The sequence below is a fragment of the Oncorhynchus tshawytscha genome, linkage group LG15, assembly GCF_018296145.1.
Source record: "Oncorhynchus tshawytscha isolate Ot180627B linkage group LG15, Otsh_v2.0, whole genome shotgun sequence".
Classification (NCBI taxonomy): domain Eukaryota; kingdom Metazoa; phylum Chordata; class Actinopteri; order Salmoniformes; family Salmonidae; genus Oncorhynchus; species Oncorhynchus tshawytscha.
The window spans coordinates 10648538-10663537 of NC_056443.1; the positions used below are offsets into that span (position 1 = coordinate 10648538).

The 15000-nt window shown below is 45.7% G+C and overlaps 1 protein-coding gene across 17 annotated transcripts in view; it reads right to left on the reverse strand.

Moving 5' to 3' along the window:
- The window catches only part of LOC112214374 (forkhead box protein P2), a 114759-nt gene that overhangs the window by 51283 nt on the left and 48476 nt on the right, over positions 1–15000 (reverse strand). For 7 of the 17 annotated variants that reach the window (XM_042298128.1, XM_042298122.1, XM_042298132.1 and 4 more), the window contains one exon: positions 14994–15000. This exon is cut by the window's right edge and continues 180 nt beyond it. The exons of the other annotated variants lie outside the window; for them this stretch is intronic. In XM_042298128.1, the coding sequence (XP_042154062.1) occupies positions 14994–15000 (7 nt within the window). The remainder of the gene's footprint in view (positions 1–14993) is intronic. 17 annotated transcript variants of the gene reach the window in all.

Genomic DNA, 15000 nt, shown 5'->3' on the forward strand with positions numbered 1-15000 from the left:
TTTCACCATCCATATAGACTTGGCCTAACTCCACACGCACAGAGCTCTCTCCCCCCTCTCCTCTCTCCCCCCTCTCCTCTCTCCCCCCTCTCCTCTCTCCTCTTCTCTTCTCCGCCTGACTATACAAAGCAGGCATGCCAAGAAAAGTCATCAAAAGTTTTTGCTGAAGACTCGCGACGGCGCACAGACAAAACATACAGAGCTGTCCTCCTATTTAACCTGGGTTGCTATGCACGGAAAATGACATCTCCTGTCTGTTAATGCACACACTGTATAAACAGAACAATGTCGCGCATTCTTGAGACGGCTGTAAGGGGCCTGCGAAAGAGCTCTGGCTCTAACATAAATAACAAGGCACTCAGAGCGGCATATTTGATGTTGATATCCATCGCTGGGGATAGAAGACAAAAAAAATAAACACACACACACACACACAGAGACACACACACACATACTGAGACACACACACACACACAGAAAAGGCTACGGCTCCACCGACTGATCCTTAGGAAAATAAGATTCGGCCCAAATGGATGTGGTGTAATTGGTTTCAGATAGCCAGGTCAGGAGAAATGAATTCAGGCAACTATTATGCGAAACGGAGGGAGAAACTAGAATGTTTACACAGGCACTCCCCCCTGCTACATGAATAGGCGTGCAGAGATCACTGCAAAGAGGAGAGAGACAGCCTAAAGAAACATATGTCAGCCATATCCCCCCCTCAGTCCACAGCCTGTGTTTAGACTTAATGCAGAGAGGTAATAAGGAACACATCACAATGCACCTTTGTGAGGGGGGCATTCCAACATCTTAAACAAGCATGAAATACATTAGCGGCTCGTCATGACTGGCCACACCATTACAAATCTACAGATTGCTTATGGTGACTGTGTTTTATCTTAGGCCAGGGAGAAATAAGTCATCTGAAGGAATGCCACTCATTCCAATACGTATACTAGTGACTGTATGAAATGCACCCTGAAATCAGAATTACGGTATATCAAAAGGAACCGTGACATTGTATTTGGATTGGGTATGTCACTTCCTGAACTGCACAGGTGGTGGATGTTCTAGTCATTAAAGAATGTAGAATACCTGTATGATGCTACTTCCTTACTGTGTGTGTGTGTGTGTGTGTGTGTGTGTGTGTGTGTTAACAGTAGTCCCCATCCTCTGTGCAGAGCAGAGGGCTGCTGTTCAACAAGACTCTGTCATCCAGAACATCTCCAAGCAGACATGTCCTACTAGACACCAGACCCTGGGCTTATCTCCACTTACCCTCCCTTCACTGCTACCGGGAAACACAGCTAGACAACAGACAGAGGGGGAGGACAAAAAAAGACGAGTGCAACACTTTTTCAAGCCAGGGGAGAGAGGGGAGTCGCATGCCGTGGAAAACAAGGCACAAACAGTTTAAGCTGAACAAACAAACAGGGGCTGATTGGATTGTGGCCTGCTGGCGGTACGGCTGCAGGAGATAGCATAGGAGGGCCTGACACTACACAGCAAAATATTGACACCACATTGCGTTATGTAAGTGGATTCAGGATAGAACAGAGGCTAAGACTTCCTTGGAGGGGCTGGCGGGATGAAGAGGGGGATAAAAACATTCTACACAGTTCATGAATGCAGAAGTGGATGGACTTTCATGAAAACAAGCAAAGTGTGACCTGGTGCCGTCGTAACGACGGAATTGGAATCCTGTTGAAGTCTTTCACTGGATCAAACAGGAAAACAGACGCATGAATGACATCTGCATACAAAGTGTGTTGTATATTCTGTACACAAAATCGTCCAATTAGTCTGACACAGGACCAAAGCCTCTGTCTGGTTGTCTGGTATATCCTCGTATTGATTCCCGTAACTGAAGTGACTTACTAGCAGGAGTAGAAAGATTTGTATCCCTTTCATAAAAGGTCACCCAGCACAGTAATGCACCAGTGGCTTTAACAATACCTGGCAGTGGTTCCCTTATCACCCCCAGCTCCACAAAGCCCATCCCAACACAATACAAGGGGATTCGCCTGCACTCTGCTTGACTGGCTCCTCAGAATAGAAACCATTACGGGAAAATAACGACACCTTTCAGACTGGAGTTACAGGAACAAATTGTAGCAGAGTCGGAGGACACAGATGCATGGAGCGGAGAGCTTGACTAAGGCCCAACAAACAAGAGGTAAACAAAAGTCAGTGAGTTGGTGGATCAGCATCGGAGGGAGGGGAGAGAGAGTTCACACAAATAAATCATGCCATTGTCTCATACTTGGGGGGAAAATAACTGCTTGTTGTGGAATCAGAGGATAGTGTTTTTCTACGGTTGTTGTGGAGAGAGGGACACACGCACGCACGCGCACACACACACCTGCACACACACACCTGCACACACACACCTGCACACACACACCTGCACACACACACACACACACACACACACACACACACACACACACACACACACACACACACACACACACACACACACACACACACACACACCTGAGCAGTAGAGGTGGGGTAAGGATGTGGGAGTAATGAGCATTTTTATGTATGAGTCAATAAATCAACAGAGTCTGCAAAGGTGGAAGGAGCAAGAGAGCGAGGGAGCAGTCCGTCGAGAATCTGCTTCAGCCACAGGACGGAGAGGAGAGCTAACCAGCAGAACAATGGGCTTCTGTGTGCTGCTCTGCTCTGCTTCCTCCATCTGGTGCCACGACTCACTACTAACAGAGCAAAAGTCTCTCTCTTTCTACGTCCGTTTCTCTCTCTCTCTCGTTCTGTCTGTTTCTTCCTCTCCCTCCCTCTCTATCTTTATCCCCCCTCTATCTCTCACTCAGTAATTCTCTCTGTAAGAATTCCTTCAATTTCTTTCTTCTTTCTTTCTTTCTTCCCTTCTTTCTCTCTCCTCCTCCCTCTCTCTCCTTGTTTATTGATCCTCTAGATTAAGAATCCCAGGGCGAGGGATTGTAACACACAAACAATGGAAATGATTTTGGGGTGTGCTTATTTGCCTTCCCCTTGCATCTATTTGGCCTGTGTCTGTAGACAATTATGCTTCCCCAGCCCCAGACTCAGGTGCTAATAACGAAGGACAAATAGAATCATATGTGTAAACTTCCCCCTCTGATGAAAATTTATATTAACTTTCTGCCACTGTAAACAGAGCCGGCATAGCTCAGCCCTCCCCAGTGAATTGGAAGATGAATTCAGTCATTGCTACCCCAGGAAGCTGTGCACTTATAGGGGAAGGGAGGGGGGTAGAAAATATGGAATCCTGCTCCATTGTGCAACCTCACACTTATTTTTCCAGCTCGGGAGAGAGACAAAACATGGGTCTACTCAGCCCATCAGTGGGAGAGAGAGAGAGAGAGAGAGAGAGAGAGAGAGAGAGAGAGAGAGAGAGAGAGAGAGAGAGAGAGAGAGAGAGAGAGAGAGAGTATTCTATTCTATCCATCCGCCCTGCCGGAGAGAGAAACGGTGCCAGCAATAACACACCAAACAAAGCGAGCCTGCCATCGTTCACTGCAACCACAAACATTCATACACTTCCCAGCTCCTGCAGATGCTGTCATGGATATTCTGTGCAAATACAAGGAAACCGTGTCTATGGAGCGCGCATAATAGTTTACAGTTTGCCAGCAACCTGTGAGGTGAACTTATACACCACATAAAACACACTGCTGGGAGCGAGTCAGAGAACCACCTGACATCGTCTCGATGCATCTCTTCCCTGTTTCTTCCCTTATGAAATTCTATTTATCCCGCTTCTCTTCTGGTGGTTCTAGTAAAGCCTTCACTTTCAACTGCAGTATATATCACTGGGTTTAGATAAGGTGACTCACGGGCCATTGACAGCTCTTTTATCTGCTCGTCTTAGGGAAGTCCTTTACAGCTGAACAACTGAAAGCTACCACAATCTACTATGAAAAAGAGAAGAGACTGCCTTTCACTTACACCTGAGGGAGGTGTGTGGAGAGAGAGTGTATGTGTGAGTGTACGTGCGTACGTGCATGCCTAGTGTGTGTGTACACAGCAGGGGTGGGCAAACTTTTTGGCTTGAGGGCCACATCGGGATTTTGAAATTCAACGGAGGGCTGCATTTTTGGGGGGACCAATTGTTGGTTAAAATCAATTAAAATCACAGCGGTCTAAGACACTCCATCCCATTGCTTGAAGCTTCACTACAGACCGGGGTTCAATCCCAGGCTGTGTCACAGCTGGCCGTGACCCATGAGGTGGCGCACAATTGGCCCAGCGTTTCCTTGTCCCATCTAGCGCACGCTGACACGGTCACCAGGTGTATGGTGTTTCCTCTGACACATTGGTGCATATGGCTTCCGGGTTAAGCAAGCATTGTCTCAAGATTCAGTGCGGCTTGGCTGGGTCGTGTTTCGGAGGATGCACGGCTCTCGACCTTTGCCTCTCGACCACGGCTCTCGACCTTTGCGATGGGACAAGACTGTAACTACCAATTGGATACCTAGAAATTGGGGGACATTTTAAATATATATATATTTTTTTATGTCTTGCAAGCTGTACTTTGCCCCCCCTTGGTATACAGTATATGTGTTGGGGTGTGTGCGTATGTGCATGCCTGTGTTTGTCTGCACCCTACCACTTCTTAATGGTTCAGACACACACTTGATTCACTTGATTCCCCCTTCAAGTGATTATGATCCATCTCCTTTTCACAGTTCCAGATGGCTGAACATCACACAGTTGGAAGAATACCTACTATTAAACGTTGCATTAAAAGCATCTACAGTTCATTTAGAGCAGGGCCGGCCAGTAGAAACAGCAATGCTTGGAAAGCATTTGGATTGTAGCTAAAACGTGTGTGTTTCTGAGAGCTAGGGGAAGACAGAATGAAGTTGTTTTCCTCCATCAGTGTTCTGTTTGTGTCTGTCTTTAATGACGGGGAGTTACTAAGAGGCTCCCACACCAAAGTGGACGACCGGAGGCTATGAGCGCTCTGACTACGGCACAGGAGTGCAGGGAACCTTTCAACGGCATCGGCGGAAGATGATGTGTTTGTGCAGGATGTCAATAAGAATACACATGCCTAAAATGATAAACACACACACACACACACACACACACACACACACACACACACACACACACACACACACACACTACACTGCCAAAAACCTTGAGTCATAATAGGACTGTAAACAAAATCGAACTGAAATGAAAATATGAAATATGAGAGTAAAGCTTCACCACATCCAACTCATTATTACCAATGCCAAAAACAGGCCTCGGCCCATATCTGAATGTTTTATTAACTAACTATCCTTGAGCTTGTTTGCGGGTTTAATCCCCCCCATTAACACCCATCATTACCAAATCACCTTGACGCACCCCTATTGCTTATCATTGGGTATCAACCAAAGTGGACTTAACCAGGAATCATATACTGTCCATGAATGACAAGAGCATCTTTCGTTGGCATTAAGTAGATTGAAACCTTGACTCTTCCCTTCCACAGAAATTGAGCTTTTAGACAACGGGGATAATCAGCTCCAGTGTGCTTTGCTGTAGTCAGTTGATCACATCCCCTCGGAGGCTCTCATGCTGCAGGTCAATAGAGTGAGTCTGGACCTGGCTGGGGCTCAGGTTGTGTGGTAAGTGTTACCTCCAGGGTCGATTAAATGCAACTCTGACCTTAGCTGTAAATGACTTAACCTTAATGACTGCATGACTAACCCAATAGCCATTGGGCTGAGTGTGGAGCTAGGCTAGTACTGTGTATGGGCTGGAATATAGAGCGCACACAGCAGTTGTATTAGGCTAGGCTGTTTCTCATGTTTGTAGCCAATTCACCAACAATGGCGGCACAAACAACAAGGAAAGAATTAGTAAGACAACACTGTGCACTGATTCGCTCAGCACACCTTCACCTACTGTAGGTGGCCAGAAAGTGGTTGTTTTCTGTTCGATTACCTGGGTCCTGTGTTGTCATTAGCCTCTATGGGAAGAGCCTCCGGCCCATCCGAGATGCCAGAGTGATGGATCTCCGGGGCCCAATCTCAATGAACGCCCGGTTCCACCAAAGATCACTGAAGTTAATGGCCACTACATCTAGCTGTGGAGGGCCAATGCATCTCCGTCAACTGTTTCCCTGCTTATGGAGTTACGCTTTCAACACCACCTTCTCTTCACGTACCATCCCCACCACTCTATCTCATCCAGTTGTCTTGTGCATATTCCAATTACTCCGTGTGTCTGACCTTTAAGTGAGCTGCGATAGATACAGTTATCTTCTCCTCTCTGACACGCCGCGTCTATCAATCAGTGTCTTGCCTGCCTGCCTGCCTGCGGTGGAGGGAGGCTGGGAAGTGGAGGAAGGCTGGGAGGGAGAGAGGAGGAGAGGAGCTATGGCTCTGGAAGCGCTACCATCACACTGCTCCATCTAGAGAGTTGTGCCTGGTTAAGGTGGGAAATGAGAGAAGCACAAGCCCCATTGATAAAGACGTACACACACACCAGTGAACACATCTGCAGGCCTAGACACAAGCAGTCACAAACACACACATGCGCGTACACAAACACACACACACACTGGTGGAAAAAAACAACGTGAAATATATTTGTTTCAGACCACTACCTGGCTGACGATACCCCTGCTTCCATAAACAAAAGCCCCTTTTCACCGGCATCCTATAACACGCTTATAAGAATAACCTCCTAGCGTGAAAAAAGTCATACTTCTTTAGTTTCATTCTTTTCCTCCCCTATCCAAAGGGCTAATCTACATCTTTCATTGAATCAAGAATGGAAATTCAGGAGAAATGCTTCTTTTTCAATTTCATGCTGAAGTAACTCAAGTCAGTGGATGTAATTTCTCCTAACAAGAAAATGTATCACTGTGTCGCTCACTTAGTGTGTCCATGTGAGAAGCGAGGGCTTTTTTTTTTTTTTTTTTTTTTTTTTAAGGCTTTGATAAATGTGCCAAAAGCATGATCACTCCCTCCACAGCACTCCACACAAGGCCGGCACAATTACACTGGTTATTAAAAAAACCTCTGACTTGAATCTACATCAAAAAGAAATGACAGATAATTTATAGCGAAGGAAGGAGCTACTGCATAGAAATATAGAAAAAGGGGAAAGGGGGATGATTTCATACTGTAAGAGTCTCAATCCTCAACATTGTTCAGATGATCATGCATTGTATATCTTTGATGCTATTGAACCTATAATGCAGTTAAAGTTCGTGCAGAAAGTGATAAACATACTGCGATGTTGAAGTCTGAAATATAGGAAATCAACTGTGAAATTATGAGGATGATAAAAACTTGCACCAAAGAAGCAATATTTCTGCACTCTAACAACATTGACAAAAGCCCATGGCTGACAAATGACATAAACTCGTTTGGGGTACAAAAATTTGACATTTGTGCAAATTACGATTATCATTTTCATAGGGAATTGGATGATGAAGTCCAAACAGGTGAAAGTGAACGCATAAAGCAGCAATATCACTGAAACAATCCCACGCATGGCCAAGTCACTCAGCTAATGTATATTTATCATGTAAACTTCTGATAAATGCATATGCAGAAACAATCAAATCGTCCCATTTTCATTGGTGCCTCGTGCACAAAGACTCAAGCGTGAAACCCAATATCAGCTTAGTGTCTACTCGAGCTTGAAACGCTGCTACGCATACCACAAAGCATGTTCTGCATATGCTCATAGCCTTCCCTTATCAGGCTGAAACAACGAAGCAGCTTCCCACTGCTCTCACTGATCAATTCAACCCCAGTTAAGTTGTCCCAGTGCGGGTAAATAACCAGTGGTTAGGGCCTTGATGAGGACTGGCAGGCTGCTGGGGATGGGGGACAGAGAACAGCTTCATTTAGAGGGTCTGGCTGGTCTGCAAGGCTGGGGTCCTTTGCTGTAGGTCTTCTACTCTTACCTCCATATGGCCTCCCTTAAACTGGGGCGAGACCAGACGAGAGGAGACGAGAGAGACACCCAGAATGGCTGACGAAGTGATGAAGACGTCCGGGCCAGAATGACAGGAGAGGAAATGGATCGGGAACGTCAGCGGCTAAGGCCTCTGGACCAACAAGGGGCGCTTCAAACGAAAGCCCGCTGGTGAGAAAGGCAGACCGTAAAGCCAGAGCTAAGTGACATGTATGTCTGTTTGAAAAGCCTCTTGGGTATTTGGTTGAGGTGAGGCAGGGGCTTATTTACTGGGTTTGTTCGAAAAGCCCTGAAGAGGAGAAGAGCAGCCGGCTGAGAGAGGAAAAAGGCCCCTACTACATATGTATACAGTGTTGGTTGGGAGGCTGTGGGTGGATGATGAGCATCCCTTCCCTTAGCAGGCTTCCAGCCACAGCTTTCAGGGGGGAACAGACCATTCACATATTCAGGAGGAAGATTCTGTTTGGAGTCACCTGATAGTGTTCGTACATAAGAAGCAGAGACTGCTAGCTGACATCTGGTGTTTGGTCAACGGATTGTGGAAACTGTTGGGGTTTAAGAAAAGGGCTAAGGACCGCGGACACTGGAGCTGCCTACTTCTAGCCATCCCCCTTTAACAAGATTTGGATCATTTTAATATTTGTTACAGGAGGGAAGGAAAAACAACAACTGCAAGGCTGGCGTTTCGGAGGCTGATTTGTGACTATTCATGGCCAAAGCGGAGAGAAACTGTAATACCAGACATGCTTGTTAAATTCACAACGCTCCAAAGCTGCCTTCTAGCAAATCCTGCCTCTTGGTTGTCAGCTTAAGACGTAGGGCATATGCATATGTGTTATTTTTAAGCTCTGTTAAATGGATAGCGGTGTCGCAGGCTATCAAACGTCTAAGCCACTTGCTTTGGGGAATCGCTTGTGTGAGGCAAGCGGCAATGCATTACTCTCTACAACTGCATCTTTAAGGACGTTTTTTTTTTAAAACTTCCTTCCCCCCAGCATACTCTACATCACGAACCCAGGCATTATGTATGCACCTTCAGTGACTGGCCACTCCACCTCGCCGTATTAACGACCTGCTGGTCTATTGTTAGTCAATGACAGGGGAGTGGGCAACAAACAATGACAGAATGCCTGTTTCAATACAATTATTGTTAAGGGGTGAAAAATCTGCCATGCATTCTTAGAGAGACGAAAAAAAAGCCATCTGCAAATAAATTATTGTTGGGCATTGAGCTGTAGCAATAGCCGGGGGCTTTACGGATCCAGGACTATGGATCGAGCACTATTTATTTCCCGGTCGTAGGGAGCGGAGCAGGGCGGTTTAGGAGGCATAAAAGGAAATGAGTTGTGAAGTGGCCATTGATCCTGACCTGCACTGGCTGGCTGGGTCTTATTTATAAAGAGAGGTTAACCCTGGCTCTAATCACTGGCTCTAACCTACAGCAGTCCTAGCAGTATTCTAGCACTATGGAGTAAGATGAATGCTGCACTACTACTGTTTTGGATGTAGCCTACACTTACTCTCATCTTGCTAATGCTAAGTACCATAACATCGCGTAATAATATGGCACCTTCAGAAATATAATGCTAACTACTTTTCTGGACCTCATCACCACATGTTCTCTGAGGGAGTGGCAGCTTGTCATGAGTGTGTGTGTGGGCAGTGACACCGTCGGTGACACGGTGAACACACTCTCCTGCCACCAGGTCCCCCCGTCCTCCCCCCAGCCCTTGACCTGCTGTGTTCCACCCATGATGCACCTCAACCCACACGCGCAGCGCTCACACGCGCAGCGCTCACACGCGCAGCGCTCACACGCGCACCGCTCACACGCGCACCGCTCACACGCGCACCGCTCACAATTGCACCCAGCTGCTCAAGCATAAAATGCTCATAAGTGTTTGTTTCCAGCAGATTTCACTCCTCTCCCTTTCTGTCTCTCTCCTCTCCCCCGCTCCTCCATCCCCATTCCTCTCTCCTCCTCGTCTCTCTTTCAAAGCCTTGCAGCTTGACATTTCCGTGGGTCTCAGGAGACCAGGACGTGAAATGGAGTTACTGCGGGAGCCACACTGTAAATTCCATGAAGCCACATGTAACGTGTCTTAAACACAGATGGACACTCCAGGTTTAAAGCAGGAAAAAAAGAAGAAGAAGAAGCGAGGGGTGACGAGAAAGATAAAAGAATAATACACCTGTTTTGTCCGGGGAGGGGAGCAAACAGCAGCAACGTCGTCCTGTCTGTCATTCACATCCTATATCTTGAGTGTCATCGACATAGAGGGGAGAAGGACGAGTCTATATGTCAGGCTGTATGTGCAGTACTTAAGGGACCGTCTGGGAGATAGTAGTGAAATATTCTAAATGAAATGTATAGCTCTACCCACTATAAATAAGTGGGGCATGGAGCAGGGAGGCACGGGCCATCCTTCGACTGTGGAAACAGTGATGGAGAGAAAAAAAAGAAATACGTAAGACATAAACTGTGGGTTCCTGTCACTTTCTGCCTTTCAAACCGACACTCTTATCTCCATTTAGAACGATGACTACATACAACAGCCTTCTCTTTCCAACTGTCCATTTTCAAGAAGAAACCCTTTATCATAACCTGGCGGAAAACACAGTGTAGTCTGTGGTAGACTGACGGTGAGGTGTGTTATTTACACACTCGAGTCAGGCCAGTCTGTAAAGATAAACCTAATGAGGTTCTTTGTGTAAGAGTGCAAATGAGAGTCACCTCCCTCACCGGGCTCCAGAGGGGAGAGAACCAGGGTGATTAGGCCTTTCAATTATGCTCAAGGGCAAAGCCCAGATTTGCATCTGGGGGGGGGGGGAATCCTTCTTTTTGTTCGTCCTGATGAGCTGGGATGGAGCAGATACAGCATCCAGCATCACATCACAGTGACTTTTTAATGTATCACTGCCACCTCAACCTCCACCATTTTCCCTATAGGCAAAGACCCAGAATATGGATTGTGAGGAAAACAGAAGCCCTGGCAAGCTGTTGTGTACAAGCGTCTCGATCCTGCATCCTCCTGACTGACAGTAATTAAAACTCCCAGTGGCCCCCTGCACACCTGATAGGCACGCACGCACGCACGCACACGCACGCACGCACGCACACACACACACACACACACACACACACACACACACACACACACAGAGAGGTCTGTTTGTTAGGTGCTGATGGGGGAGCTCTCTGTCATTAGTATTGCAGCAGTAGATGGAGAGTGTTTACTTGTGAAAACCAACAAGCCGAGGCCAGACACACTAAGTGACTGTTTAAACTCTGTTCTCAGTAAGGAACGTGCTGATGTTCCCATAATGTATATAACACACATACACATGTTCACAAACACAGTGGCACTGGAGCCACAGATGGAACCACAGATGTGAAAAGACACCTTGTGTTATGGGATTAAAACAATTTTTTAAATATTTTTTTTTACAATTGGCCAAATAAACATTTCGCAAACATGGAAATGCACAATTTTAAATAGCTCAAACAAGAGTGATTTATTTCAAACAAGCCCGTGTGGAATCCTTAAATTGGCAGAGCATCAGGTACTGGTGACAGATAAACTGGTATGGGACAGCCAGGGGACTAGAGCTGAGGTGAATGGTCCTGGCCTCCGTACATAACAGGACAGTTCATCTGAATATAAAAAATATTCCTTTCCTTCCTCTACAGTCATCCATTTTCCTGATAAGGTCCATATAGATTATAGGCCACTGCAATCAACTAACAGCTCCATTAAAGTACATTATGGTATGGATCCAGCAGATCAATGCAGAGCACCATGTACACTCATTTTTATCGCATATTAATACATTTGTACGACCACAGCCTCATAGGTTGATTTAATTAATCAAAAAAAACACGCGAGCAACATTTCTGAGTGCTTTTATCATCATGGTTTTGCATAGTAATTAGGCTGAATGTAACATGTATCAGTGTGTGGCTACCTGGGCCTAACTGGCAAATTGCAATCAGATACACAGAACATCTAATCTACAATCTGAAATCAAATTAGGCCTATTTAGGGGAGACCTTGGGAATATGGTGATGAGAAGATGACATAATGTGTGATTGAAATTCAGCTGTGACACGGACGTATTTATTATACAGAAAGGCTTATTACTTGGCAATGACATTGACCTTAGCGATCCACCTGTTTAGTGAAATGTTTTTAATCCCTTCCTGTTAATGCAAACGCAAGCATGGAAACCATCTCAAGGCTATCTTGTTTTTGATTGGGTAAGAAAAGTTTAAAAATTAAAAATGTACACATACAAATACAATTCGTTTTTCTTCTCCCCCCTCCTTTTTGGCCAAAAAGTTCAAAAGCTCTCACGTACATGCTGATTTGCGTCCTTCAAGAAGATCAACACAAAACAACAAAAAAAGAGACAATGCTAAAATGCCATCTTTCTAATTATAGCTGTCGGTGGTGTGTTTGCGATGACCGTGGAACAGCTGAAGCCAAAGGGACAGTGGAGAATTCATCGGTGCTTATTAATCCTCCTCTCTAGCACCATGATGAGAGACTGGAGATTCTATCAGCTCCCTTTATGCCCAGAGGAACACTCAATGTCATTCCCAATACACTATGTCAGAGAATTAAACTCAGGCTCTCTTCAAAAGTGCTGGAATACACTTAGATAAGCATTTTCATGCACACACGGTATAGTACAGTCCGTGCTGTATGTACGGATAAAAATCAGCACATACCTAAATCACGTTAAAACACACAACACACACACACACACACACACACACACACACACACGCAAAACAACCCTTGATACCAATCCACTAACCACTCATAAACAACTGTAAGCTTATGCTAACCAATACTAACCAAGGTAGAGGTATCCTCTCCATATAGACAGACCAGACCAGAGGGAGAGCGATGTGAGCCCAGCGCCCAGAACAGGAAGTGTGTGAAGTTAACAGCACAAAGGGACTCTGTTTAAAAAAGGCCTCGGGAGACCTGTTAGCTGGACCACTCATTTCAATGTGTCTGTCTCTCCACAGAAATAAAGCTGCTCTTTACAGGAGAAGATTGTCACATCGCTCCACATTTCCCCTACACAATGTGTCCGTCTCAACGACTTAACTGGATACTTTATGCTTGCGTTGCTCTTTCCCTCCGTGGCTCTCTTTTATGGCTTCTGACTTCCTCTGTCAGTAAATGAGTTTCTGACTAAAGTTAGAAGATCTGTTCTCGCATTTTTAGATTGAAGCGATTTAAGCGCTAGAAGAAAATCATCATAGTGAAATAATAACATGAAACATCATTATAATATGATAATATATTTTAGAAAATAATAACAGTACGTCTGTAAAATGGCAGTGAAATAAAAACATTTTTACAAATAGATGACTATTGTTTCTACTCTTTTGACTTATTTTATTTTTTATATAAATGTGTCCCAGCACCTCTATTCTACTCCACACACCCGCCACTAGTGAATGAGCGCAGATAGATTTCCAGCCCTTGGCACACAGGGCCCTATAGCACGATATAGGCCTATGGTGAGATATACGGTCAGTATGTATCTGCAGTCCTCCACAGTAGGACAGGTTAAAACATAAAAGAATAATGAGAGAAGGAGAGAACTGACCCCAATCAGCCGTCTGCAGGGAGAGAGACAGGCAGTGTGATGATGAATAGGGGGTGAGGCGATGGTGTCGTGATGCTGTTGTAATCACCAGCTGGGGCAGGGGGGTTAGGCGTGGTGTAGGGGGAGGACTGCAGGACATGCCTCATTCTGCTACACTGGCTGCCCCCCCCGCCCCCCACACACACACGCACCATCAGACACACACACACCGGCACAACTTAACCACAGGGCTTCAGCTGCCTCCACCAGCATGCGCGTACACACACACACTAACACAGACACACACAGACACAAAATCACACATGTAAAAATATAGAAACATTCTCACAGCAAAAAAAACTAACACCGTTACAAGTAGACAACGCACACAAACACACACAAACACACACTCGCAGGGTTCCAAACACAAAAGCAAACACGCATTGTTCCCAACCCGCGGCGTTGGCCTCCTTAAGCACAGCCCGACCTCTACCGCTGCTCTTTTGGCAAGCTGTCAAAGCCATCATTCACCATGAAAAGACACGAGCACTTGACTCCTCTCCCCAACAGCGCCTGACTCTCCCAGCTCCCACACAACAGCCCCAGTCAACATCTAAATATCACACAGCAATCAATAAAGTCAACCCCATCAACAGAAAACAAAATAAAAACACACCTACATTTACACAACAAAAATGTATGAATTCTTTGTTAATTCCACAGGCCAGATGAGAGACAGCAGTCAGAACAGAGATCATGCAGATTGGTTCTTTTAAAGAAGTGTGTCCTGGTCAAAGGCCTCCCGGGGATGTGGCAGAGTAGAGTGGGCGGCTATAGGACCGAGTAAGGAGGCCCTCTGGTGGCTACAGCTGAGCCACGGCTCTCACAACCACACACAGGGCTCTCACACACAACGGCAATGGCAGCCGGCTCTGTACGTCGCTCCCTCTCTCTCTCTCGCTCTCTCTCTCGATCACACACACACACACACACACACACACACACACACACACACACACACACACACACACACACACACACACACACACACACACACACACACACACACACACACACACACACACACACACACACACACACACACACACACACACACACACGGCCTCAGCTGAAGTGAGCTCTCAACACACACACACAAATATCAATAAAAACAGCAGAAAACACAATAAAACACCAGCAACAACTACACTACACGACCTCCAGACAAGTACTCCTCAACAGCAACATGACAAAAATCAAACGCATAAATGCCCAACCACACAATCAACAACTATCAATAAAAACAGTCGTAAACACGCAAAAAAAAAATGCATAAAAATAAAAACACAACCTCATTTCTATACTAAACACACAGTGTCATCTCCATAAAAAAGAGTGCCTGTCCCCTGTGCTAGCAGTAGGGCATTGTGACGTGCAGGAGAAACACAACTTACCTGCTGT